Source organism: Centrocercus urophasianus, unplaced genomic scaffold (assembly GCF_019232065.1).
Source record: "Centrocercus urophasianus isolate 14NV4802_14NV808 unplaced genomic scaffold, USGS_Curo_1.0 seq_9, whole genome shotgun sequence".
In the NCBI taxonomy this organism is placed as follows: Eukaryota; Metazoa; Chordata; class Aves; order Galliformes; family Phasianidae; genus Centrocercus; species Centrocercus urophasianus.
In genome coordinates, this window is record NW_024885532.1 from 16,914,707 (window position 1) to 16,940,926 (window position 26,220).

General features: G+C 35.0%; 1 protein-coding gene across 1 annotated transcript in view; it reads left to right on the forward strand.

Annotated features, from left to right (window-relative positions):
* The window catches only part of DIAPH3 (diaphanous related formin 3), a 229,272-nt gene that overhangs the window by 41,897 nt on the left and 161,155 nt on the right, over window positions 1-26,220 (forward strand). The window contains exons 9-16 of the mRNA XM_042839146.1: window positions 4,444-4,554; window positions 4,987-5,105; window positions 5,255-5,371; window positions 6,324-6,442; window positions 6,568-6,632; window positions 7,086-7,190; window positions 9,290-9,622; window positions 10,494-10,608. Coding sequence (XP_042695080.1) covers window positions 4,444-4,554; window positions 4,987-5,105; window positions 5,255-5,371; window positions 6,324-6,442; window positions 6,568-6,632; window positions 7,086-7,190; window positions 9,290-9,622; window positions 10,494-10,608 — 1,084 coding nt within the window. The remainder of the gene's footprint in view (window positions 1-4,443; window positions 4,555-4,986; window positions 5,106-5,254; window positions 5,372-6,323; window positions 6,443-6,567; window positions 6,633-7,085; window positions 7,191-9,289; window positions 9,623-10,493; window positions 10,609-26,220) is intronic.

The window sequence follows — 26,220 nt, forward strand, 5'->3', positions numbered from 1 at the left end:
AAATTACAGTCCTTGACATTGCAACAGAATTTTAGAAGGCCCATCAAAGAGTTGTATGTTACTGTATATCTTTTAAGTATTAGAGCAAAACATAGTTGGACTTATTCAGGCATCTTCTCAAGGTCTGCAGAATCTACAACTTTTGATGAATTGGCTGTAGCTGTAGAGCATTTTTTCAAAATGTATTGATCACAATGAATTCTGACTTCTTAGGAAGTTAATTTACTTGTCTTCACTGAACTTCTTGCTAGTTCAGCAGAAGTACCTCTTCATTATTGAAGATGAGATGTCTTTTAGATGTGGACATGGCCTTGCCTCTTTTTGTCCATGACTGAAAAATTCAAAAGATTGTCAATCTCATTCAAGGTAATTGAGTGTAAAAGAATGCTGTTGTATTGTCAGTTTGGGCCCACTCATCTGAAGTGCAAGTAATGACTGATTTTTCTGTGTACCAAGAATTGACATTTATAGAGCTGTCAACTGGGGCATCACAGCATTTTCTTCAAGTACTTCGAGAATTGTCAAGGAACAGTTTTGCATTTGGGACTACTGTCCTTCAATTTTTGATTAGGAACAGAGAAGACAATAACTCGTGAGTGGATACTGCTTGGAATTCTGCATGTACAGACAAATAATTGAAGAAAATTAATTATGTCTGTCTGAAAAGAATTGTCTGTAAGAATTACTTTTTTCTTCTGCAAGAGGTTCTTTCAACTGTGTAGAAGATGTTTTCTCTTTGGTCTTACCCTTTATTTGCAGCATTTGAGATTGGACAGAAGGACCTGAAAGGCCTGTTGATGCTTTCTTCTGATAAATACTGTGAACAGGCAGTGAATGTTAGGAAACAACTTATTTCAAATAAGTTTCCAATCTAACATAGCAGAAGTAAGCCATCTCAGGAATTTCTGAAATTTGATTTAATTTATTCATTGATTGATTAAATTTTTGGGAAGGAATTACCATGTCTGTCATTTCAACTGTATTTCTTTAATTAGTAATAGGGAGTAAACTCATCGTCTGACTACTGTTAGGTCTGAGGTCAATAATAGTTTCTGGTAATTTAAGAATTATAAATATCGGTTGATATTTAAATTTGCAGAATTTTTAAAGCATACTGTTAAACAGATTTAGCACTACTTTAAAATGGGTATGTCACAATCTGATATTTTCATCTTTAATTAAAAAAAACAAACAAAACAAACAAAAAAAAGGCATTAGTTTTTATTTTTCTGATTCATTTTTGCAGTTGAGACTTCCTTCCTCCTAAGCAAAAAATGAGGAAGATGAAAGTAGAATGTTATTCAAAATTGTAGGCCAAAAACAAACAAGGTTTCTTAAAAAAAAAAAAAAAGAAGGAAAGTTCTCAAATAAAGTAAGCCATTGAGCATTCTGGGTTACTTTCACGACATGTCAGAAGTCTTTGTGTATTAGACAAATGTAGGCAGTACTTGCAGATAAACACATTTCCTTCAGAGGTTCCCACTCTTTTGTGCTGGCATTTGGAAGCCAGGTGGGGTATACTGAATGTGTACTATATATTCGTGTTTAAGATTGTGAATTGGGTCCCTAGTTGGTATTGATGATGTATCCTAGAGTGCCCTAGTCGCTCCATTTGTGTTGTAAAGATCTATAGAATCAATCAGAGAACAATGGGAGTTCAGCAGAGGAGTTTAACTACATGTGGCATTCGTCTGTGTATGGACATCTAAGTGTAGATACCTGAAGTTTCAACTGTGTTGTATAGGGAAACTCTAATAATAATTCTGTTTCTATAAGAATAATTCTATTTCTTGAGTTCTGTCTTGTGCTTATACCAAGCTTGCTGCTGTTTTATTGACGTATCTTCAAACAGAGTAAGAGTATTAATATATTTTATTCAAACTGTGAACTTCAGAACAGAAAAAACTGTCTTACTTCTTGAATCTTCCAATGGATTATTGGTTGAAACTGCCTATTGGCAAGCCGCTGTTCGTCAAGCTATTCAACAAGTATGAGGGATATTTTTCTCTTTCTCTTGGTTTTGATATTTCTTCCTGAGATCTAACTTTCCCAAAAGCAAATTACTCAGAAGTAAATTTAAGTGAGGTATTTTTTGTAATTTGGGTTTGTTTCCTCTTGTATAAACTGCACTCTTTCTGCTTTTTGCAGACTTTTCTTTGAAGGCTGCAACAACTATTCTGAACAAGATGTTAAAGGTCATGACAGACAAATATTGGATACAAATATCTTGTTCAGTTTCCAAAAAAGCTTGATTATGAAACAGGAGTCTTAAGTTGTCTTCTGTTGGGTACTGTTAAAACTAAAACTTGTAGATTTTATTCAATTCACATTGAGCACGTAAGGTTAACTTTTTTGTGTTATTGTGTGAAATTTTATTATTTTTTTAAAGAAGCTTCTAGTTTAATAAACTCTTTTCTTATCCTTATAAAAGATTTTGATATTTTACAAACTCTTTCTGTTTTGAAGATCAAACTTAGGCCAGTCAGAGCATTCTTGCCTGTTGCTTGAGCCTTCCAACAAGTCCCATGAGTCTGTGAGAAAGAATTTTGCTTCACAGAGCTGTAGAATCATAGAATAGAATCATAGAATCACTCAGGGTGGAAAAGACCTTAAAGATCATCAAGTCCAACCATTACCTAACCATACTACCCTAACTAACAACGCTCCGCTAAATCGTGTCCCTGAGCACTGCATCCAAATGGATTTTAAACACATCCAGGGCTGGTGACTCAATTACCTTTCTGGGGAGCCTATTCCAGTACTTACAACCCTTTCTGTATAGAAGTTTTTCCTGATATCCAGCCTAAACTTACCCTGGCACAACTTGAGGCCATTTCCCCTCATCCTGTCACCTGTCACCAGTGAGAAGAGTCCAACCCCGCTCTCACTGTAAGCACCTTTCAGATACTGGAAGAGAGTAATAAGGTCTCCCCTCAGCCTCCATTTCCCCAGACTGAACAGACCCAGTTCCTTCAGTCTCTCCTTATAGGGCTTATTCTCCAAGCCCTTCACAAGCCTTGTTGCCCTTCTTTGGACCTGCTTCAGCACCTCAATGTCCTTTCTGTACTGAGGTGCCCAAAACTGAACGTAGTACTCGAGGTGAGGCCTCACCAATGCCGAGTACAGGGGCAGGGTGACTTCCCTAGTCCTGCTCACCACACCATTCCTGGTCCAAGCCAGGATGCCATTGGACTTCTTGGTCACCTGGGCACACCGCTGGCTCATATTTAGCCAACTGTTCACCAGTACACCAAGGTCCCTTTCCATGCTACATTTATCCATATTATTCATTTCTTTATGTTGCAATTAGCCATACTATTCAATGAATTTGTTCTTTAGTTCTATTATACTTCCAGTATAATTCCACAGTAGAAGGATCAAGCTTACCAGGCTGTAGTTTTCCAGATCACCCCCAAAATATCCTTTGTCATTTTCGTGTTTGTCAGTGTACTTTTAAACATATATCCAGAAGCAAGTACTAAAAGAATTTTGGATTTTGTTCTGACCTGTTGGGTGAATCCTCTTTTATGACTTAATCGTTGGATTTGTTTTGGAAGTACTTCTGCCAACCACTGAACCTGTGATAGATTCTGTCTTTCTCTAGTGTGGGAGCTATTTTCATGCACATGTAGAACATCTGATGAAGTGTTGCTGAAGTTTGTTTTCTCTGGGTACTCCTTGTTTCTGTAATCTTTGCCTGTACCTACAGATCATATAAATTAAAAAAGAAAATACTATTGTTATCTCAGCAGGCCTTTACCTGTGATTAATTATAATAATAATTTATTGTTGTTCTAAATGGCTGTGATTCTGGAAAGTTAATTCCTGTTCCTGTGAGCTATGGGTTTTTCTAATATATCTCTCCATTCTTTGGAAAAGGCACAACTTGCTAGTTGACAATATTAATCAGTTTGCCTGTTGCTTGATGTTGATCTGAAAAACTGCTTCCCATCAAGTGTTCTGTGAAGCTGAGTACATTGAAAGAGGGAAGATTTTAGCAGAGAAGGAAAAATAATCAAACCATTCTGTTCTTTAGATTCACTTTAGTTTAAAATCAGTGTTATGTCTTCTAATACTTTTTTCACTGTATACACAGACATTAGCCTTCACAGTTTTCTGTTGTGTCACTATGTATACATATATGTGTAAAAATTTATATTTATACTATTTTTTATATGTTGAGAATTATGATAATCAAGACATCTGTGGCAAATGGACTTAATTGTAAAAATGGCAACTTCAAAAGAGTGAGAAAATATTTGATTTTTGTGGAATTTTGTAAACTTGTTTATGGTATCCTTAGCTTGTGGCTGACCAGAGATCTGAGTATCTTAATTACAGGATTGTAATGGATTGATGGCATGCTACTAGTAGTTTGTCTTTTTTTCTTTATGAACACCGAAAACTGAGAAATAACACTATGTTGTTTTTCCTCTGTTGTAGGTAGCTTGCATGCAACTCATCAATGCTCTTGTTACATCTCCCGATGATTTGGATTTTAGGCTTCACATCAGAAATGAATTTATCCGCAGTGGATTGAAAGAGATACTGCCAGTAAGCACGTTGTCGTCTCTCTTTGTATTGCTATTAAAATTACTGGACTGTTTGAGTCTGAGAGGAGAAATGGAGAACAAGTTCTAATACATTATTCTCAAGGGCATTTTATTAGGTTAGAGCCTAAGCAGTTAGATATTAGAATCAATCTTAAAATAAGAATGAAAAGGTGAAGTGTGCTCTCTTAAGCGTATGCTGAATCCTTAATCTTTTATAGCTTTGATTTAGAACAGGCTGCAGAATGTAATGCTGCCACTAGTGAAGCCAATTGAAGCCCTGTTTACCTTTTGCATATTAAAATTATACATATTAAACTTAACTCATTTTATACTTTGAAATAATGTAGATTCATGGAAGTCACTAAAAAGGTAAGGCTTATTTCCTTATGGAAATGCTAAATTTGCCAATCTTTCTACTGTTTCTTCCTTGCAGCAATTGAAATGTATTAAAAATGAAGCACTAGATATTCAGCTGAAGGTATTCAATGAGCACAAGGAAGAAGACATGATTGAATTCTCTCATCGTTTAGAAGATATTAGATCTGAACTAGAATATCCTTTTGATATTGGCAAGAGAAACATGAACAAAAGAATATATATAATAAAAATTTTTCTATGTAGCTTTAGTTTAAAACAACATTTTGACTCAACATTTGACTGAAATGTTTTTTACCATTTGATGTTCTCCTTAACTCTTTTACTGAAGTAAATGATGTTTACAACATGGTATGGAATACAGTTAAGGACACTAGTGCCGAAGGATATTTTCTTTCTATTCTCCAACATCTTTTGCTAATAAGAAATGATTATTTTATACGGTATGTTTAATGTTATATTGTATATTAAGTTATAATATATATGTGTTATAGTGTATATTAAGTGTTATCAATTGTTGCTCAATCATTAATAGAGTGTCTTCTACCACTTTATGAAATACATTTTAGTATTTTTCTGAACTGAATGCAGTTTGTAATTATTGCTTTGTGAATTCATATTTCAAAGTATCATTAGAAAGAATGAATAAGAATGTTGTCTGTATGTTTTTTCCTCTTCTGCTTGGGATCCAACTCCATATATAAACAGAGAATGCTGGTTTTATTGAGATTTGAAGCTTGTTTCCTGCATGTATAAGTGATCAGGACAGATCTCTTAATGCTACTAATGTGGTTTATAAACAGTTGTAACTGTGTCATGTATTTGAAACAAAAACAAAAACAATAATGCTCACAAGTGTACTTTGTGTGTAGATCTCAACTTATTAAACTAAGGGTGCTTGCCTGACTTGGGTACATCTGTGCTAGACCTCTTCCACTGGAATGATTTTGAAGTGACATCTTGCACATTCTGGTCAAGTGGTCCAGCTGTGATACCAGTTGGCATTTTAGAATTGTTTTTCTTCTGTTTTAATAAAGCAGGGCCTCAGTGTATCCATAGTGAAAAGTCATAAAAGCAGAAGGAATCAGATGAGGGAAGAGCCTTCTTTTTATTGGAAGGAAGCAGGAAAGAGTCCTGCCTTTTTTGTAGTTCCACATGAAAAGAGTTGCAGATTTTATGATACAGAAATATTTCACGTTTATATGTGCTGGTTTTTCAGGCTTTGTGTAACTGTTCTGGTCTAATAAACTGCCAAATATATTTGTCTTTTAAAGGTTTTGGGTTTTGCATTTGTCCTTCTGTGGAAATAAGTCAACCCAAATCTTTTGACATTACTGTATTCAGAAGGAGGATGTTACCTATATGTTAATAAATAAATTGTGCCCCTGTCTTTAGTCCACAGTATTTCAAATTAATTGAAGAGTGCGTGTCCCAGATAGTGTTACATCGCAGTGGAACAGACCCAGATTTCTCTTATCGAAAAAGACTAGATATAAATTTCAGCCACTTAGTAGGTAAGTCTCATGCTGGAAAGTGTTTACAGTATTGTACTTTTTTTCAAAACACGGAGTGATGCATGTGATTAAGAATATTATTTTCCTTGCATATTTACAAGTGTGTATTTGCTTATTTTTTTCAGATGTTTGTGTAGATAAAGCAAGATTAGAAGAATGTGAAGAGCGGGCTTCTGAACTTTCCAGGAAGGTGCATAATAATTTGAAGTTATGATTGTAGGATGGATATAGGAAATTGCATAACAGACTCATGAGTAATGCAATTGAAAGTTGCATAGCTTTTAACTTCAAGTTACTGCTATTACTTATGTTGAAGTGGGAATTTGAATATTTCTTGTGGTCTGGGAAGTAGAGAAGTGTTATAAAATAATTAACCTTAACTGAGTCTTTCTACTATTTACTGTAAGGTACAAGTAACCCCAGAATCAACTGAAAGATTCATATGAACAGCTATCTATTGAAAAAGGTGAACAGAGTAATAATAAGAGTTGTCTTGTTCGTGTGAACAGATTCCATCTTACCATTCTTCACCATTTTTTACTTTTTTTTCTTGAGAAACACAGAAGTGAGAATCCTAGAAAGTATGTGGACATGACTATTCTTAAAATTGTTTTTTCTCTCTTGCTTTCTTTTATTTCCTTAGTTTGAGAAAGATTTTGTAGCTCATCAAGAGACCCAGGCCCTACTGCAAAAAAAAGAAGAAAGAATCAATGCACTTGAAGCAGAATTACAAGCTTTTAAATCTCAGGTATAGGACAGTTTAATAAATATAGAAAGTATTCTTTTTGGAATAGATTTCATTTGATTTTCTTGCAGATTCTGATAGAGTGATTGAGGATAATTCAAAGAATCCTGTTATTGATTTTCTGTTAGCTTACTTTATTTCTGTAGTGTGACATTACTGGCCTACGTGAGATCCCAGTTGATCCTTTTTGTGCCTGAGTTCTGTTAATTAAACTAGTTTCCTACATTTCATTTGGATTTTACTTTCAGTGTCATATATTTCCAAAGTAATTAACCACATAGAGTAATAAGTCCTATGCTTTTAGATTAGCATTCATCACTGTGATCTTTATCCCTCCACAGGAAATTATTCATTGTGCAGTTTGCTTTTCTGAAACCTTACCATGAATATCCAACAGTGAAAGAAAACCTGTGATTAGATAAGAAGATTTGCTGATAATTTTCAAATTTCAATCATATATAGTGCAGACTTTTTGAGTGATGCTTGAGTTAACTTTTAACTACTTCACTCTAAAATCTATATAAGGAAACTGTGTGGGCAAGTGACTTCCCTGTGTCATTTTTAGGAGTAAGGTTCAATATAAAAATGACTAAAGTAAGATAACACTGAGATGACATGCATGTAGAAAGATACTGAAATATATGCTTTCATCATAAAGCTTTTTATGGTTCTGAGCTTGTTTAATTTTTTTAGTGAGGAAAATTAGTTCATCTATTCTTTGATTGGTTGAAAATATAATTTTGATTCAGGTTTCTGGTCAGAATTCACTTCTAATATATATATTTTTTCACAGCATGCAGTCAGTGAGCATAATTTATGCTTATACTCACAAATTATCATACCATGAACTATCTCACTGTTAATGCTACTTGAAATGCTTCCTACATATCAAGTAATTGATTCATTCAATTTAGTACTATTACTCTTATGTCCATCCTAAGAGGAACCTTTGGTTTCCATATGGCATCTACCTGTTACAGCTGTCTTTGTCCTGGTCTTGTTCCTCATTTTCACTTTATTAGTATTTGGAGCTTTTTAGTATTCAGTTTGTTTCGTCTTTAGAACTTATATTTCAGTGACTGTGTCAGTGTAAAGAATGCTTCTTTCAAGCATTTGAAAACAGTAAAACTGTCCTGCATTTATTTAATTATATCTATTGATTTTCAGCTATTTCTTAAAAAAAGATAGTTTGATCTTTCCTTATTGTGTTTCCCCTCTAAGTTTGAAAACTAAAATGAACAGTGCCAGTTGATAATGATAAGTTGAAAGAAGTTGATTAGCATTATGACCAGTAGATAGATAATATGTATTCTTTTGTTCTTTTTGTTGGTTACCTCTTTAACAGTGCTTAAAGGCCTAGGATAGAATTTCTTAACATAGCACAACAAAAGATCCTTTTTTTAAAAAAAATTGAGGTTCTAAAAGGAAAAGCCCGTCTTCATATAGATGTCCTCACTGCACTGAATATTAAGTAGGTGTTATCTTACAAATTGTTGTTGCAGTTGTAAACACTGCTTCAGTAAGTACTGTATAATATTGTGCTGTTGCTACTTCTGTCCACCTACAGTATGGTAACGTTCCGACTTTTATCAGAAAGAGTGGCTTCCAGTTATATATATCTGCAAATGTAATGCAGCTGTATTTTTTGGAAGGAGTTTTTTTCTTTCTGCCTTCAATCCTGCAGAATGGAAATGCTCCCGAATTAGACAGTTTTCAACAGAATTTCTAACTTTGTCATATTCTGAAATCAAATTTTAGGAATAGTTCTCCGTAATCTGTCGGATAAGTAAGAATGCAAGAACTGTTTTTAAATTTGGGTTAAAGTAATAGTTTCATGAAGGCACGTGTTATACACTCTGTAGGTCATGATCACTGAAATGTGGTGAGGGGATATAGAATTTCAGTTTGTGATTTTTGGTGTTGTCTGAGTGTCTGTTTCAAATATTGAGACTTCCAGTTACAAGATGAAATGTGTTGGGTTTATTATAATACATATTTGAGTGTCCTATGTACAGAAAATATCACGCCATCTTAATTTGTTGACTGTAAAAATGATGGCATTTTGTTACTAACAATATGAAACTGAATATTTTCCTTGTCAGTATGGCTCCTTGCCACCTGGATTTCTACCATCAACATCTGGAGATGCATCTGCCATTCCACTGGAAGCTGCAGAACCACATCAGATGCCTCCTCCTCCTCCACCACTGCCTTCTAACGGAGCAATCCCACCACCACCACCGCCTCCCCCTCCTCCTCCACTTTTTAATGGCTTGGGATTTGCTGCAGGAATTGGTGCTCCTCCACCACCACCACCTCCACCAGGCCTGCCTGGGGTACAGTGGTCTCCACCTTCATGTGCTCTGCCATTTGGGCTGAAGCCTAAAAAAGAATTTAGACCGGAGGTTACCATGAAAAGGCTCAACTGGTCTAAGGTAGTATGATGAATGGCAAATACCTGCTCTAAAATCGTACATAGAGATTAAATAGATTGTTAGGAATAAGACATTATAGGTAAATCAGCTAAATTTATGTTAGATATGCATACTTTTTGCCTTTATTTTTTTCTCTTTCCTGAAAATTGTGTTCCTTTCACCCCTGAAGCTTCTGAGAAAATATCTGGAAAATATAATTCTGGGCTGAAGTAATAGAACCTTCATAGCAGCATGCTTTCTAGATCCTGCTGTGCCTTGTCTTTTAGTGGACTGTTTTCACTGTATCAATCACTGCACTGTACTTTTAGCTATATAGTTTCCAGACAAGTATTTTGCCTCTGTCATTCTGTGGGAGAACCATTGCAAGTGTTTGTATTTGTCCTCAGTATAAGTGTACTTAGATAAATGTAACAGTTGCAAATATATATTCTGTATAGTTCTTTCCTCTCCTTTGTGGCAGGATCAAGTATGCCAGGACTATCAATGTATTGTATTTTAGAAAATAGAGCAAAACAAAACTTTCAGAGTTTTATGAGGCAATATAATATAACCAGCTGTTATTTAAAATAATACTATTTAAAATAACCAGCTGTGTTCAGAGACCAAAGTCTACCCAAGTTTCATAATCTAAATAAAATACCAAGTACAGTTTGCTATATGTAGACTTTGAGTAACAAATATGTTGTCAGTACTGCTTCATATTGTTTCTCCAAAAGCACTTGAATCGTAAACATTTTAACAACTATAAAATTAGGGGAAAACTTTGTGTTTTACGTAGCCCTTAAGTACTTCATCGGTTTTGGAATCTACAAAGGTTACTCTTTCCATAGTATGAAAACCATTAATTAAATTTTGTTTTTCTCTCTTAAAGATCAGGCCTCAGGAAATGACAGAATCCTGTTTTTGGGTTAAGGCAGAAGAGGACAAGTATGAGAATGCTGACATGCTTTGCAAACTGGAACTTACATTTTGTTGTCAGAAGAGGGGTAAGTAATTGATACCTACAGTTTTCAGCTTTTGGAGTTACCTTTTAGAAAATTGGGTCTTAAGTAACTGTATACACTGTTAAACATATACCATTCTATACATCAACGTTATGTTTTTAAAGTGGAGTGTGTGATGAAAGAAATTTGAAGAACATGCAACTATTTTACTTTAAGGATGGCAAGGAAATTTGTGACTCTTAACACGTCAAAAACTGAGAAATGTTTCCTGATAATATAGACATTTGAAAAATTCTTTATTAAGTTTTGTCAGACTATCTTAATAAAATACACTAATACAGTGTATGGGAACTGCTGAGTCACGGCCTGAACCTCTGATTAATCACCTGAGGTGAGCCATGAGTCAGCCAGAGGAGCACTGGTGAAGGCAATTCTATTCTAAAGACCTATTTAAGAGCTGGCTACCAGAGGGGAAGGATCTCTTTTGGAGATCACCTCTCCTGGTGTTTTGTGGTGAGCTCAGCCAAAGGGTAAGCTCTTCCACTAATTCTCTTTTTGTTATCGTTGTCTACTTTGCCTAACTCTCTTGGTTATATTGTGATTATAATATCTTGATATCTATTGATTATACAATTATATTGTGATTATAACATCTTGATATCTATTGATTATACATACAGTGACACAAGAAGGTGATATGTTTACTCTCAGAGTGTATACATTAATTGATGTGTTTTGGTTGAAGGGCAATAGTTTTTAAGTGAAGTTCTTCTCGCAAACCTGTGGCAACCTTGATGTCTTTTGACATTTTGCTTAGTTTCTTTAACTTTCAAAGCCTGTGGAAGAGCAAACTCTGCAAGTATTTTTTGACTATTCTGCCTTTCTGGAAATAAGTTGTTTTACTAGCTATTGCAACATTATTTATCCAAGACATAAATTACTTACTGTTACTTCTTGACACTTTTTTAATGCTCCTTGCCAGAGATTGTATCTCTAGTGTCAGAGATTGAGTACTTTGGGGCAGGTAAAGGAGCACAAATAATTAGTTTGTTTTCAAATTGAAAAGGCATTGTTTAATTTTTAGTTTCTTTCACATTTTTCATTGCAATATATTTATTTAATATAACATACAGCGTTATTTAGAAACCTCCAGGTTTTTATTTGTTTTGTTTGTTTGTTTTGCTGAGCTTTTGTCAGAGCAGGCTTTCGATGCTTAAGGTGATGTAGTATTTCTAATGAGTTGAGTTGCAATTTATTCATGATGATACTTAAGAATATTTAAAATGTTGTGCAAAGATTAAAAAAAAAAAAAGGCAAGAAAGCCTCATAGATTCTTAGACTATTAGAATAAGTGTAAAGATAACTGTGGTGCTTTCATAATGTTAGGAAAATTCCCAGTTGAATCCCTTTGAATTAGTAAGTTAGAAGGTTTAAAAACCATTGGAGGAAATACTGTTTCCCATGTAATTAAACAATAAAATTTGGGAGGCTGAATGATGTTTGGACCAAACGTTGAAGGCTCAGAGGAGGATTGTGAACCTCCACAGACAGCAAGAACATCAGAGTTAACAAGATTATATCCTTTAAAAGTTTGACTGAATACATTGTTTTGGCAAAACCTAATAGAGAAGAATTATTGGATCCAGCTGAAAAAATGAGTGAAATACATTGTTACACCAAATAGTGTAGTAAATGGTGGGTAACAAGTCTTCAGGGATGAATGTACATTTTTTTCTAGAGATTGTGTTCACTGCATTATTTAAAAAAAAAAATCTTTTTTTTTTTTTTTTTTTTAGTTTTTTAAATATTTAACTTGAATAATGTATGTCCTCATTTTTTTTTCCCAAAGGAAAAGGAGACTAAAGATTGTATTTAGAGCATTAGGTAGATATTGAGAGGGTGATGTGCAACTAACTTTCAGCTTTGTTCAAATAACTGGTTCACAAAAGTTTGCATGAATACTTAAACTCTAAGTAAACAGCACTGGGTATCTCAGTATCTCTTACTAACAACATTAATCCTAGTTCAGAGAGTATTACAGTAACTACTTTTATTTTCTTGGATGTAGGAAAAAGGGATGCTTCTCTATAGCTCATACAAAACTTACATGACAACACTTGTCAAAAAATCAGAGACCTACATTTTTCTGCACCTCTAGTCTTAAAGAGGTTTATAACTGTGCTTTGTAATGTAGCGTCATCAAATCGTATTCAGTTTGGAAACAGTCTGTGACTATTTCTGAAGCTTTGTCTCTGAAACCAAAAAGACAAGTAGAAAATGATTCTATATCGAGTTGATGCCATGCAAAGAATGAGCTGGTTTCTGTTGAAGCAACTGCTTATGTGTTCTTTTCATCGAAGTCAGTTGTGTTATAAGGGACCAGAATGTTCAGTGATGCTTTCAATGCTTTTTATTGTAATTATGTAAAATCAAATCGAAGTACTCAGATAGTCAGTTACTACTTTTTACCAGCTGGTGTACCCAAAGTAAATATTTCATTCTTGATCCATGTGTAAAATCCACTGAAAAATGTCTCTGTTTAAAAGGAATAGAGAATAATCGTAGAATGGTTTGGATTGGAAGTTCCCATTCAGTTCCAACCCCCTGCCACCAGTAAGGCTGCCCACTCACCCACCCACAATAGAAAGCTGCCTAAGTGCCCCATCCAGCCTGGCCTTGGACACCTTCATGGATAGGGCATCCACAACAATAATATAGAAAAGATTTGAAGCCACAGCAGATATTCGTATCAAAGTCATAAATGATGTTGATTCTGAATGAAAGCAGGTGAAATAATTGAAGATGTAATGCAGTTATGAAAGAAACATTACTGTGAGTTAAAAATGTAAAGGAAGGGTCTAGCTTCTAACTGTTGGAAAAATATTGAGTAATAACATGGAACAAAGATTATATGTGGGGAAAAAATCACTTTTATTTGAGGATGTCAGGAGAGTCAAAGACATTCTCAAATAATGGAGTTTTGTAGTTTTGAAGGGATGCAAATCCAACTCGTCCAACTATCTTTTTAAAGTAGGGTCAGTGTAATTAATGTTGCTTGAGGCTTTGTCCAGCTGAGTTCTAGATAATCCTAAAGAGGTAGAAAGTATGGCTATGATGCTAGGCAATGTTTTTTAGTGTTTACCATCACTATGGTGAATTTTTTTTTTCTGTAACATCTTGTTGCAGTATTTGTTGTTGAACCTTTTGTCTGTTGCTCCTTATTTATAGCACATATCTGAGAAGAATCTGTTTACCTCTTATTGTACCCTCTTGTTAGATAGTTGGAGAGAGTAGCAAGAATTCCATCTTTTCTACAAACTGTTGCAGTTCTCAAGCCTTTTCTCTTCGTCAAGTTTCAGCCCTCTCATCGTCTTGGTGGCCTTCCACTGTACTCATTCCAATATATCTCTGTTTCTCTTGAAGTGGTGAGTGCAAAACTGAACAAGTGCTCCAGATACTTCTCTCTGGGAGAGAAGAAAGTAGAGTGAAATAATCACTTCTTGGACCTGCTGATTACAGTCTTAGTACCTTATTGAAGGAAATGTTTTCACTGTGTCGCTTGTTTGATAAGAATAATTCATAATAACTCAAAGCTATGGGTGGCATATTTTTTCCTCGTTTATTTGTTGTAAGAGTACAGTTATCATTTTTGTCACTTTCCAGAAATTAAGTCATTCTGTGAAAGCAACGTGTGTTACAAAAATTACATATTTAAGCAGGAACAATGAGAACTAGCAAAGCAGCAGTTGCTGATTCTATTCTTGTAGGCAAGCTATGAAAAACAAAGTGCAGTTTATTTATCAAAAAGCTCATTTTCTGAACTCAAAATTAATTTGCAGTCTTAAAGAAATAAGATTATATATATATATGAAAGAAGTAGGCAAGGACAAAATAGCAGGCCAACTCCTTTAATATGTAAAGTCATATAGATTTTCTGTTATACAGGGAATGTGGGAGGACGCAGAATCCACACAGGTCCAGAATCATAAAGTACTTATTAGCATGTGGATGAAATATTTTCACTATGAATGCTTGAGAAAATATTAAATTAATGACTGAAAAGCATGCATATGTTTGATATTTGCAAGAAAGCGTGCTTATTCTGATTTTATTCTGAGATGCCCCAAGAATATTAAAAGCTCCTGGAACCTTCAAATCATTAGTTTTCTATCAGCAGCTAAAAGAATAGAAGTAGGGAATGAAATTACTGCCCTAGAGGCATCAGTGTGGAAGTATGGAATGGCCCCTGACCTCACTGGCTGTTTAAAAAAGAAGTGAAGAAAAGAAAGGAAATTGACAATGGGGGGGAAAAAAAAAAAAAAAGCAACTGAGAAATTAAAGAAAGAAATCTGAAAATAAATTGAATGCGAATTCTTCGCATGTATCTTCTTGGACAATCTCATAATTCTTCTCTTTAAAAGGCAAAACGAAGCATATGGTATGATAGATAGTCTGAGATTTGAAAGAGAAACCATAAGAAATATCAAGTATATGAGATCTATCAGATTTATGCTCATGGTTGTGTATCAATAAAGAAGATCTGAATAGTTTTTCTGGCAACACTGGTATCAAAGCAATCACTTAATATAATTCTTTGGAAACATTAAACCAAATAGATGACTTAAATCTGACTGATACATGAAAAACTGAGCAGTGCAACAGGAGCAAACCTTATGTATACTTCTGAATTATCAAAAGCCTAAAATGTAAGATGAACAAACAAAAATTGGATCAAATGACAACCCCTTTATACTGACTGCTCTGAAAGTAATGCCTCCTATTTTATTTTGTTGGCCCACCATGTCAGAGTCAGTTGCTGTTGGTATGGCTGTAGAGGTTAAACCTTCCCACCAATATTCTGTTACATTTTGTTGCTGTGCAACAAGTGGCAGCAAGGATCAGTCTAACAAAATGGCATCTGACAAAAAAGCATCTGACATGGAGGTTGATATGAAGAAAAGCTGTGTAATTGAGTTCCTCAATGTAGAAAAAATTATACTCATTGATACTTTGTTGGATGTGTATGGAGACCAAACCGTGGATCTTATCAAGGGGGGTGCATTTCAGAGACAGTGGGATCATCTTTGCTGGTGCAGATGTTGATGAGTGCATAGAATTACAGAATGGTTTGGATTGGAAGAGATTGTGAGAGTATGTTGCTGAGAAAAGCTGCAAATTTGGTAGCAGTGAAGTGAGAGATTCAACTACCTATGTATGGACTTGCATCAATTACTCATCAGGACATTACAAGAAAATGACTGTTTCTGGTATTCTGTAACTAAAGCCAAAGAAAGCTGTTCTCAGAGTGGTCTAGAATTGTACAAAGGAGGTAGGAGGAGAGAATGATCATAATTTTAGTGGATCAGGAAAGAACAATCTGAGTCAGTCCAGCATACAGATATTTAGCTTCAGGATGGAGAACTAAATGACAGAGGAAGATGATCCAGCAAACAAGGTAGTCATGCCTACAAGAAGCTCAGAAACTGTTCTGAAAATGCTATTTTAGAGATTCAAGCAAACACTGTACTTTAATTCAGAAGAAGTCTAAATGACATTAAAAAATTAATGCATGTGACTCAGTTGTGAAGCTAAGGACACAATTACAAGGAATAGGATAACATTTAAAAGACTTAGCCAGATGAAAGGAATGAGAAAAGTCATTAAGTGTAGGAAAATAAATTTAAGCAGAATATTGTTTGTAATCTTCTTTAGAATTCTGATTTTTTTTTTTTTTTTTTTTTTTTTTTTTTGTTTTCATAGGATACTTCAGCCAATACTGAAAAGTCTAGTTAAGTATTTGAAAACAGGAAGTTAGCTAGGGAGCTGCTGAGACAATTTGGAGACAAGTTCAGAAGTTCAGCATGCTAAAAGAACATTAGTCAAACACAGGCACAGTATGTCCAAGAGAAACAGGAAAGAATAGAACATTCGTAGGCTGGTGTGTGCGGGAAAAGGAACATCATCTTTTGGGAAGTCAGGAGAATATTGGATTACAAGTAATGATAAAGTTTGCATGGTGTCACATTGCACAGACAATAGTAGTGCACTGCATGCATCACTGGTCAGTGGGGCGTTTTTTAAGTTTTTAACCTCCTTAATCATAGATATTAGAGCCTGTTGTTTACCTGGAGTAGCTTGAAGCTAACATGTTTAGCTTGTCAAAGCTAAACATGTCAAATGCTAAAATAAGGTGTTATATGTAAGTGTACAGTTTGCTTGCTTGCAGAAAGTAGAGAAGTAAAGAAATGGTGATAGGAAATGCACTTGGTTTGTGGGGCTGCTTTGAAAGGTATGGGCAATATAAAACAAAAGCTGGTGAAAGACTGTAAGTTGCTCTGAAAGTAATGCCTCCTATTTATTTCCACAGAGTCTACAACAGGTACATAGCAGTACAATTAATGTCCTGAGAAAGCAGTGCCTAGGCTTCACATAGCATAAGTTTTCACAATAACTGAACTCAGAACCAGCTACATTTTGCTTAGTCTTCTTTCTGCTGTTTGAAGTGATTTGCTGAAGGCAAATATAAGGTTTTGATGGTATATGGAGCACACAAGAAAGTCTCTAACAAGGACAACGTTTTTGAGAATATCTAAGTACAAAATGTCAATTTGTTCCATGTATGCAAAATGTAAGAAAGGTAGTAGTTTTACGATGAAAACAGTATTAATAGATTAATTTGACTTTTTCCAATAAAAGCAATTTTAAAAATAATTTTTATGTTAATGTGTTAAAAGGCCAAGTGAGGATTTGAAATTGCAGATGCAAAAACAGCTCCTAAATACTTCATTATTTTTTACAATATGGAGATAACTGCAGTTAATGGGAGATGGCAGGGAAAATTATAAATTTATTCTTCTTTCTTTTCTAGATATCAAAGGGGAACTGATCTGGTAAACTCTAGAGAGAAGGACTGAACGATCTTTGTACAGTTTTTTTTTATTGGCTGGGACAGATTTTCATGCTAAGCTTACTGGAGATGGCAGTGCCTGATCCCATCACACCAGAGCTCATGCCAGATTTAATTATTCAAAAATAAAGCACTTCTCTGGGAGTGCTATCTCTGTTGGCACTTGTCTTGAAAAGGTCAATATAGTTTTCCTTGATTTTATTTTTTTTCTCCTTCCTATAATTCTGCCAGATTTTTCTGAAATATGACGATGAGCATACTGATTCCATTAATTATTGGAAATATCTCAACTGAATTTTGCACTATTTGGATGGTTCCAAGAGTATGCTGACTCCTTTAATATTGACATTTTCTTCTAACATGTATTTGAGTGACAATTTTCCCTCTACATAAATTCAAAGAAGGTTCTTAGTCTTTGTGTTAGTAAATGACTTTTAAAAACGGAAAGAGATAAGACTGTGTAAGAAATTTTTTTGTAAGCTACTGTAATTTGTAGAGTTCTGAAGTGAATTCAGTTCTGGAGTTTTAGCACATATTGGTGAATGTGTTTTTCTTGGGCCAACATTATTTTTCAAGGTGTTCTTCTTACATCTCAGTGCTAAGTGTGTTTGCATGTATTATATAAGAAAAAAAAAAAGCAAGGTCTACACTGCTCTGGTGTGACCCAAGTCTCAAACGTTTTTGAACCATGGAAGAGAGCAAGAAGGTCAAATCAACAAATGAGATCTGTGCTGTATTTTATATTTTATAGCCTCATCAGCATAAGGTATGGATCCTCAGGCATTAGGTAGAGCCTGCTGTCGTCATGCTGGAGTTGCTTCCAACTGTTCTACTTGTAGAATCTCATTGTTACAAACCTCTAAGACTGCCAACAACATTACCTAATAACTTCTGCTGCTAATACAGTAGTGAATAAATTAGTTACCTTTTAATATAACTGTTATCACCCCCTGCAGGGGTTGGAAGGGACTACGTAGAGGTAGAAGTAAAACCTGATGTGTTTAGGTTTGACCCCCTTGCAGTGTCAACTTAAATATCCTTTAAACCAACATTATTTTTAAATAACGGTGAATGAATATACTCCTAAGATGGGTTGACCTGGCAGTAGAGATGATATCCAAGCCCAACTTTCATAAACTAGAAAAGCTTGTGGGTCAAGATGGAGATCACTTAACAATTGCTATTAAAGGCAAAGCACATTTGACTTGGCAAAAATCGATTTATTTTATTGCCAGTTAAAATAGAGTATGATGATGATTTCAAGTAGAGAATATTTTTTTTTGATTATGTGGGTAAGTAAAATCCCAGAGGAGATAGGTATTATTTGTACGTATCGTGAGAGGAAGAAAGCCTGCTTACTATCATAAGTTCATGAAACGAATGAAAAGAAATGTTTAGATGTTTTACTAAGGGATGTGGTTTAGTGGGACGATATTGTTGGTAGGTGGACAGTTGGGCTAGATGATCTTGGAGGTCTTTTCCAACCTTGGTGATTTTGTGATTCTGTAATATTTATTCACTCAGTAGTTTTGATAAATTTCTAATCTAATGTCACAAGCATTTATGTCTGACTAAAGATAACACTATATTTGAGTGCAATAACATCTTCATTACAGCAGTACTTTATTCTAGTCTTTTCTTCACTGTGAGTTCAGTAAATTTAAATGCAAGAAAGAACTGTCTGATAAACCTTGCATAGCAAGCCTGCAGAGTCACTGCCATTGAAAATTACTAACATATAAGTTTACATGAGCATTGTTTTTCCTCCTTTAAAAAACATCTAGTTTTTCTGTAAATGGCCTAAGTCTTGTAATTTTACTTCAAGAACAATACAGTTTATGAAAACAAAGAAGATTATTTGTTAATGGAGCAGTGACTTTTGATTAGGCAGCTGTATTGAAAACTGTTGAAAAGACTCTACCGTACCATATAGAAAATGGCAGTATATTTGTTACAACCTTTTGTTCTATTTGCATTTGATTTGATAATGCTGAAACGAAATTTTAATTTGTATGTAAAAAGTGACTACAGTCCTTTTTTCCCCACTTAGATTACATAATCCTGCATTACATTCTCCTATGAAGAAAGGTTGAGGGAACTGGGATTGTTTAGCTTGGAGAAGGCTCCAGGGAGACCTCATTGTGACCTTCCAGTACTTGGAGGGAGCATATAAACAGGTGGGAGAATGGCTGTTTATGAGGGTGGATAGTGATAGGACAAGGGGGAATTGTTTTAAACTGAGACGAGGGAGATTTAAGTTAGATATTAGGAGGAAGTTTTTCACACAGGGGTTGGTGACGCACTGGAACAGGTTGCCCAAGGAGGTTGTGGATGCCCCATCCCTGGAGGCATTCAAGGCCAGGCTGGATGTGGCCCTGCACAGCCTGGTTCTAGTGGTTGATGACGCAAGCATCTTGATAAAGGATGTCCATATTCTAAATGTCTTGTAGATATTTATTTCAGTTAAGCTCTCTCCATTCTTTCATAGCTTTCAGATCTTAGCTGAAATGGTTGTATTCAGGATAAACTGATGTTTTTAAAAATATTCACTTTTACAGAGGATAGAACCTAGTTCAGCATCCTGAAAACTGTCCTAACAAGATGGGTCATTTTCATGCCTTTTTTTTTTATTAAATTAAGCTTCCCAGATACTTTGCTGTAATACAATGATTTATTAATCTGGCTTGTCACACAGAAGTCTGTGAAAAGAAAACACTTGAGATTACTTGACCCACTAAACTACTTAGGTGAAAGATTCAGTTATATGTCTGTCATAAGAGAAATGGGGTACCAGTGACAATGGTCTGTGTCCTGCCTCTTGCAAATTAGTGTAAGTATTGGATGTTGAGAAAACAAAGATTTCTTTTCATTCTTTTGTTAATGAAGTTCTTGTACCAATGCCCCCAAGCCAGTCTTTTTCCTGAATGAACACAAGAAAAGCAATAACAATTATTGGTTTAACAGGTAAATATAGCAAAACAATAGTTGTGTTATTAGATACATTCTTCTGGATCAGTTTGCTGCTTCTATCTTCATTTCAATTAAGAAAAGCAAACAATATACTCTTCTGTAGTTATTAACAACTTTGTATTTCTGTTTTATGGCTTTGCTTCCCCACTTCTCTCATTTTTACAACTTAGTGGGGCACTGCTTTTCTTTTTAAATATTAGCTGACAAGATAGCACTTCTGTACCAACCTTACTTTCCTCCAACAACACCTCAGTAATGAAATTTAGAAATCTTATCTGCTCTGTTACTCAGCTTAGCAGTTATAAAGACAAAATGTTTCCTTCTGTGCAGTCTGACTTGTCCTTTAAAATAGAAATGGCTGTTCCTAAAATTGTGAGTGTGTAAGGGTAACAAGTTAAGGTGACTGCCTGCCTTTGCGGTTCCTTGATCATGCAGAGTAATGCTTTGTGTGGTTTAAAATCTGGTTGCAATATACTTGATAGATATGCAGCAGGATTCTGTTTTTTGTAACCGGCATTTCAACATATTTCAAAGTATTTGGTCACTTATCTGAAACACTGGAAAGTTGGAGAAGTGTCCATATGTTCAGCAAGGTTACTTCAATGAAAGCTGCTATGAAAGCTGATAAAATGACAGGTAGATGTAACTGGGATGCATGAAGAGAAACTGGGATTCGAGGCTTGGTTGCACATGGCAAGATAATTCTTGGCAAGTAGAATTCAACAGAGCTGTAACGCTGCTGTGAAAAGAAAGAAACCCTGAAGTATAAAACTAAAATCAAATGGTTTTATATAATCCGAACTGCAAGACACCTGAGGGAGAAAGTTCACTATCAGTATTAATCTACTAGTGTGGACTAGATTGTTCTTTTAAGACTCCGTAAAAGAGAACTGGCAGTGAAGAATGAAAGACTGGACTTGGTCATACCTGAAAAGTGGGAAAGCAGAATACATTCACTGCTATCAGTTGAGTCTCAGAATCCATGTACTGTTCTGGTTTTGGTCTGAGACAGTGTTGATAGCACACCAGTGTTTTGGCTGCCATTATCATGGCATGGTAGCCAAGCCACAGGGTGGAGCCAGGCCTCATGCAGAAGGCTACAAAGCTGTTGGGGTTAGGGTTAGGATTAATGCATTTACAGGTGTTAATATGATGGATACTAGAAGGGCTAAAAATGATGTTAAGTGAACTTACTTTTTCTCTCTTCTAGTATATTATAGAAGAAATAATAGTTTTGTTTGGAAGGGACCTTAAAGACCATCTAGTTCCAGATTCTCTGACGTGGTTAGGGAAGCCTTCCTTTAGATGAGGTTGCTCAAAGCCCTATCCAGACTGGCTTTGAAACCTGACAGAAATGGGGCATCCACAACTTTTCTGGGGAATCTTCCTAATATCAAATCTAAATTTATACTTTTTTAGCTTGGAACTGTTACTCATTGTCCCATCACTTAACTTCCTGGTAGAGAATCCTGCCATATCTCTCCCATAAGTGACATTTAAGTGCTGGAAGGCTGCTAAAAAGTCTCCTTGGACCTTTCTTTTATCCAGGCTGAACCTCAGCTCTCTCAGCCTGTTTTTCCATAAGAGGTGCATAAAACTTCTGTTCATCTTTGTGACCCTTCCTATACCCACTCCAGCTGATCCATGTCCTTTTTATTTTGGGAGCCCCACGGCTGAATGCATTACTTCAGGTAGGGTCTGATGACAGTAGAGTAGAGGAGGCTAATGCAAAGATATATGCCCATGTAATAAAGAAATACAAGGGCTGCTCTAAAAGTAGTGCCTCCTATTTTATTATGCTGGCCCTCGATGTCAGAGGCAGAATTCCTCCATGAGGAATAAATTGCGCCTATCAGTATTCATCTGCACTTACTAAACATTTATGGAGGCAGTGGATGTGAGCATAGTGAGGTTGTGAGTGGTGCATTTCAGCAGTGACAATGATTGATAGTAGGCCACGTTCACTGGTGCGTTTTCTTATAAGAGCAGCATGCAGGGTCTTGTTCATAACTGGCAACACAAAGCTATTTGTGGTGACTATGGTGAAAAACAGTGTTTTGTATCTGAGTATTTGCTACATGAAATAGTGTTACTGTGCTTCTTGTATCTGTTGTAGTTTCCATGGAAACAAATAGGAGGCATTACTTTTGGAGTAATTGATGTACTGTTACTTCTATTGCATAGTAAAACATATTTTTGTGTAAATGTAACTGAACTTACGTACAAGACTGACTACTCAAAATCTATTAATATAGAAGCTACATTATTATCAGTCTCAAAAAACTGAAGAGCAAGAGTTCCATAAGCTTTAATGTTAAGTGTTTTGTTGCATAAGTTACTGAAGGAATGAGAAGTTTTCCGGGTATAGTTTTAAATGAATTTACTAATTGGGAAGTTGTAATATTTAACCTAAAACTGTATTCATGATATTTGTCTGATGTGCTGGTTTTGGTAGGTATGCTGCATTTTCCATTACTCATTTTCTCATGTGGTATTATGTTTTGTTTTTTTGTTTTTTTTTTTTCAACATAAGAGATTAGAATTTGCAGTCAAGTTGCACTCAGTTTTATAGTATAAAGTGATATTTATGTGTTGATTCTCTTTATCCAGTTATGATTGGATGATCACCTCATTCCTTGATATACCACAAGAGTGTATCACAGTACAGTAAATGATCTATATTACTATTGTTCTGATCTGGTGAAAGATAAGCTAAAGCTCTTTACAAATGCAAAGTTTGGAAATACATCTGTTGTACTTCTGTAATATTGCTCATGAAATGTGGTTTTGTATTTAGAAGATAAATACAGCCATATTTTCAACTAGAAGACAGCAATTTTTTTTTGTAAAAGCGAAGTCAGTATTTCCTGTAAGATTCTGTATTCAGTGAAATTGATGAGCTCTAACTTGCAACCCAAGATACATGTTTTAAGGTACAAATTGTTAAATACTTTTCTAAGATCAGCTCACCATCATGTTCTTGAAAAAGTGTGCTGTGTATTTTGATATGCTTTCCAGTTCTTGGGAGAAGGTTGATTTACACACATTTAGTGTGTATGCACACAGATTTCATTTCAGATTTTAGAATTTAATTCAGATTTCATTGTTGGGAACTACTGTTCTTATTATGTGCTAGTGTATGTTTCTTGACCCTGAGTATGATTAAAATTACTTTGTTTTGTGGATTTTATGGTGCTTTAACTGTTTTAAATAAGCATAAGAAAATTGATTTTTATTTTGGATGGCTATAGTTTGGTAGTGTTTCCTTATTTTACATATGATATTTTTAGTAGGATTTATTTACTTTCGGCTTTCCCAGAAACCCTGCTTGTAGCCCCATCTTTTGCTCATATCTGTGATGTTATCAGTAATTGTAAAAAATCTGCTCTAAAATATGAAGCAAGTGATCTAGAGTACAGTGCAAATGCAGTTGTGAAAAGCAGTTAAGTTTCTCGGAAGCTTTTTTTCCACGTTGGTTTGTATATCTGGATACAAGTGGGAAAAAAAGGTAGAAAAATCACAAGTTGTTTAGATTACAAAGCAACAGTGTATATTTCTGGAAAAAGACAGAATGAAGCAAGAACTATCTGCAGGAAATCAATCTGTAAATGTATGACAACAATCATAGGCTGAGCTTCCTTTGAAATAGATGTGTTTTGTTTCAGTATCTCATTCTGGTACTGGAGAATATCAGAGAAATCAAGCAGCTTTCACTGCTTTTAGTATATAACCAATTTGTGATGTTGATTTCACTGGAGAAGAAAGCATTAGATTAAGGACAGAAACAGCACCAAGAACACCAAATGTTACTTCTCTTTTTTTTTTTTTAATAATGTAAAGAACAGACTTTGTCATTTTCTGTAATTCTCATAGAATCATAGAATGGTCTGGGTTGAAAAGGACCACAGTGATCATCTGGTTTCAACTTCATGCTATGTGCAGGGTTGGCAAGTGCTAAATCAGGCTGCCCAGAATCATCCTAATACTCTTTCTCCCTAACTGTTGTTTCAATATTTGTATACAGTGATAAATATATTAAAATCAATCAGGAGAGTTCATGACCGTTAGGGATTATCACTGAAAAATACTTTTCTTCAGTATGCACTAAATCTTTTAACAGAGAGTAGCATTAGCTGTGATTTGCAGAGCATTGCTACAAGTGCTTACATGAGTGTCACTCTGTCTCAAAGAAAAGAAAATAATTTGATACCTGAATAACGTGGTATCTACAGGCGTGTGATGTGATTTCCTCATATGGTAGACACCTTCATGACTATATTAAGAAATATACAGGGATTTTAGCTGTTACATTTTGCATTTTATTGATCTTAATACAAATTAAAACTGTGGCTACAGTTACTAGATGGCGCCTGCTTCCCTTTTTCGCTCTGTTCATTTTCTTCTCTTTCGAGACTTTCTTCAAGAGATGCGGAACTTTAATGGTCATTCTGTAATTTCATAATATTAAATAAATGGTCAGTGACTCATTTTGTATGCTTTTCTCAGTTCTTTTCATTAATGTTGTGTTTTTTCTTCCTATATTAGGCCTCTCCAAAATCAATAGTTAAAATGGGCAGTCTTCTGAACAGCCTTGAATAATTGGCTTATTACAGGGTATTTTAACGCATATAATCTAAATGAAGGTATGCTCCATTTACCTTTACTTGCAATCTTCTTGTGGCTTGAGTCTGAGAGTTTAATATGATGAGTACACAGATTCTGAAAGTATAACTCATGTACTTAGGCAGTATATCCTGTAATAGTGTAATCTTTCGTTTGACATACAGTGCATTGAAACTTCTAAAACCTAATTAAGTATTCCTAATATCCTATTTCAACCGCTGATAATGGACTATGCAACCTTTAAATGTAGCTGGATTGATCTTACAATTTGATGCAAGCTGTGTTGCATTAACTTCCTGAACTGGAATATGTTTGCAAACCCAGTTGTTTTCAGTTTGAGTACAGGTTAATCAGATCTTCTCACCTATGAAAGCTTCATAGCAATGCCTATCTTTTCTGATATTTTAACATTCACCACCTCCAAGAAAAATAAAGCCAAACAAACACAAAATGCCAACTGTCTTTCTCTTACCTTACAGGATATTTCTTTTCTGTTGCTTGTTAGTCTTCTAACAGTATTTTATGACATACGTTAGACAAGTTGGGATTATTTAGAAGCAAAAACTGATTTTTTTTTTTTCTAGTAAAAACTGATTTTTATTTCTTACATTCAAAGTTTAAACCAATTTAAATTGTATGAATTTGCATGTAACTTTGAAAACATTTGTTGTTTAAGAGTGTTTGACCATCCTTTTCAGCACATCGCGAGTAGTGGGGAGGTCAAGATAAGAAATCAGATTTGTGTGGCAGAATTGCATTCCTGTCTTTTGCTACTAAGGTGCCACATACTTTTCAAGTCTTTGAGGCTGTTTTGCTTATGCAAAACAGATGACTTAAATCTGAGCGATTCTATAGAACCATGAGTTAAGAGTCTACTAATAGTGATTATGTTAGATGTGGAAGCTCTGATGTGTGCTTGAGGTGTAAAACATCAAATCTGGAATTCAGTCTGTGCCTTAGATTACTGGCTTGTTCTCAGTTTTGAAGAACAGTATACTCTTAGCATTTTTTGTTAAATGCTGTAATACAGTTTTACTAAAAATAAAGTAATACTGCCAGGCTTTTCACACAAAGACTACCTAAATAGTCATTGCAGTGATAATTATTGCTTTAAGCTAGTAAATAATTTTGAACTGATAACTAGGATAAAGCTA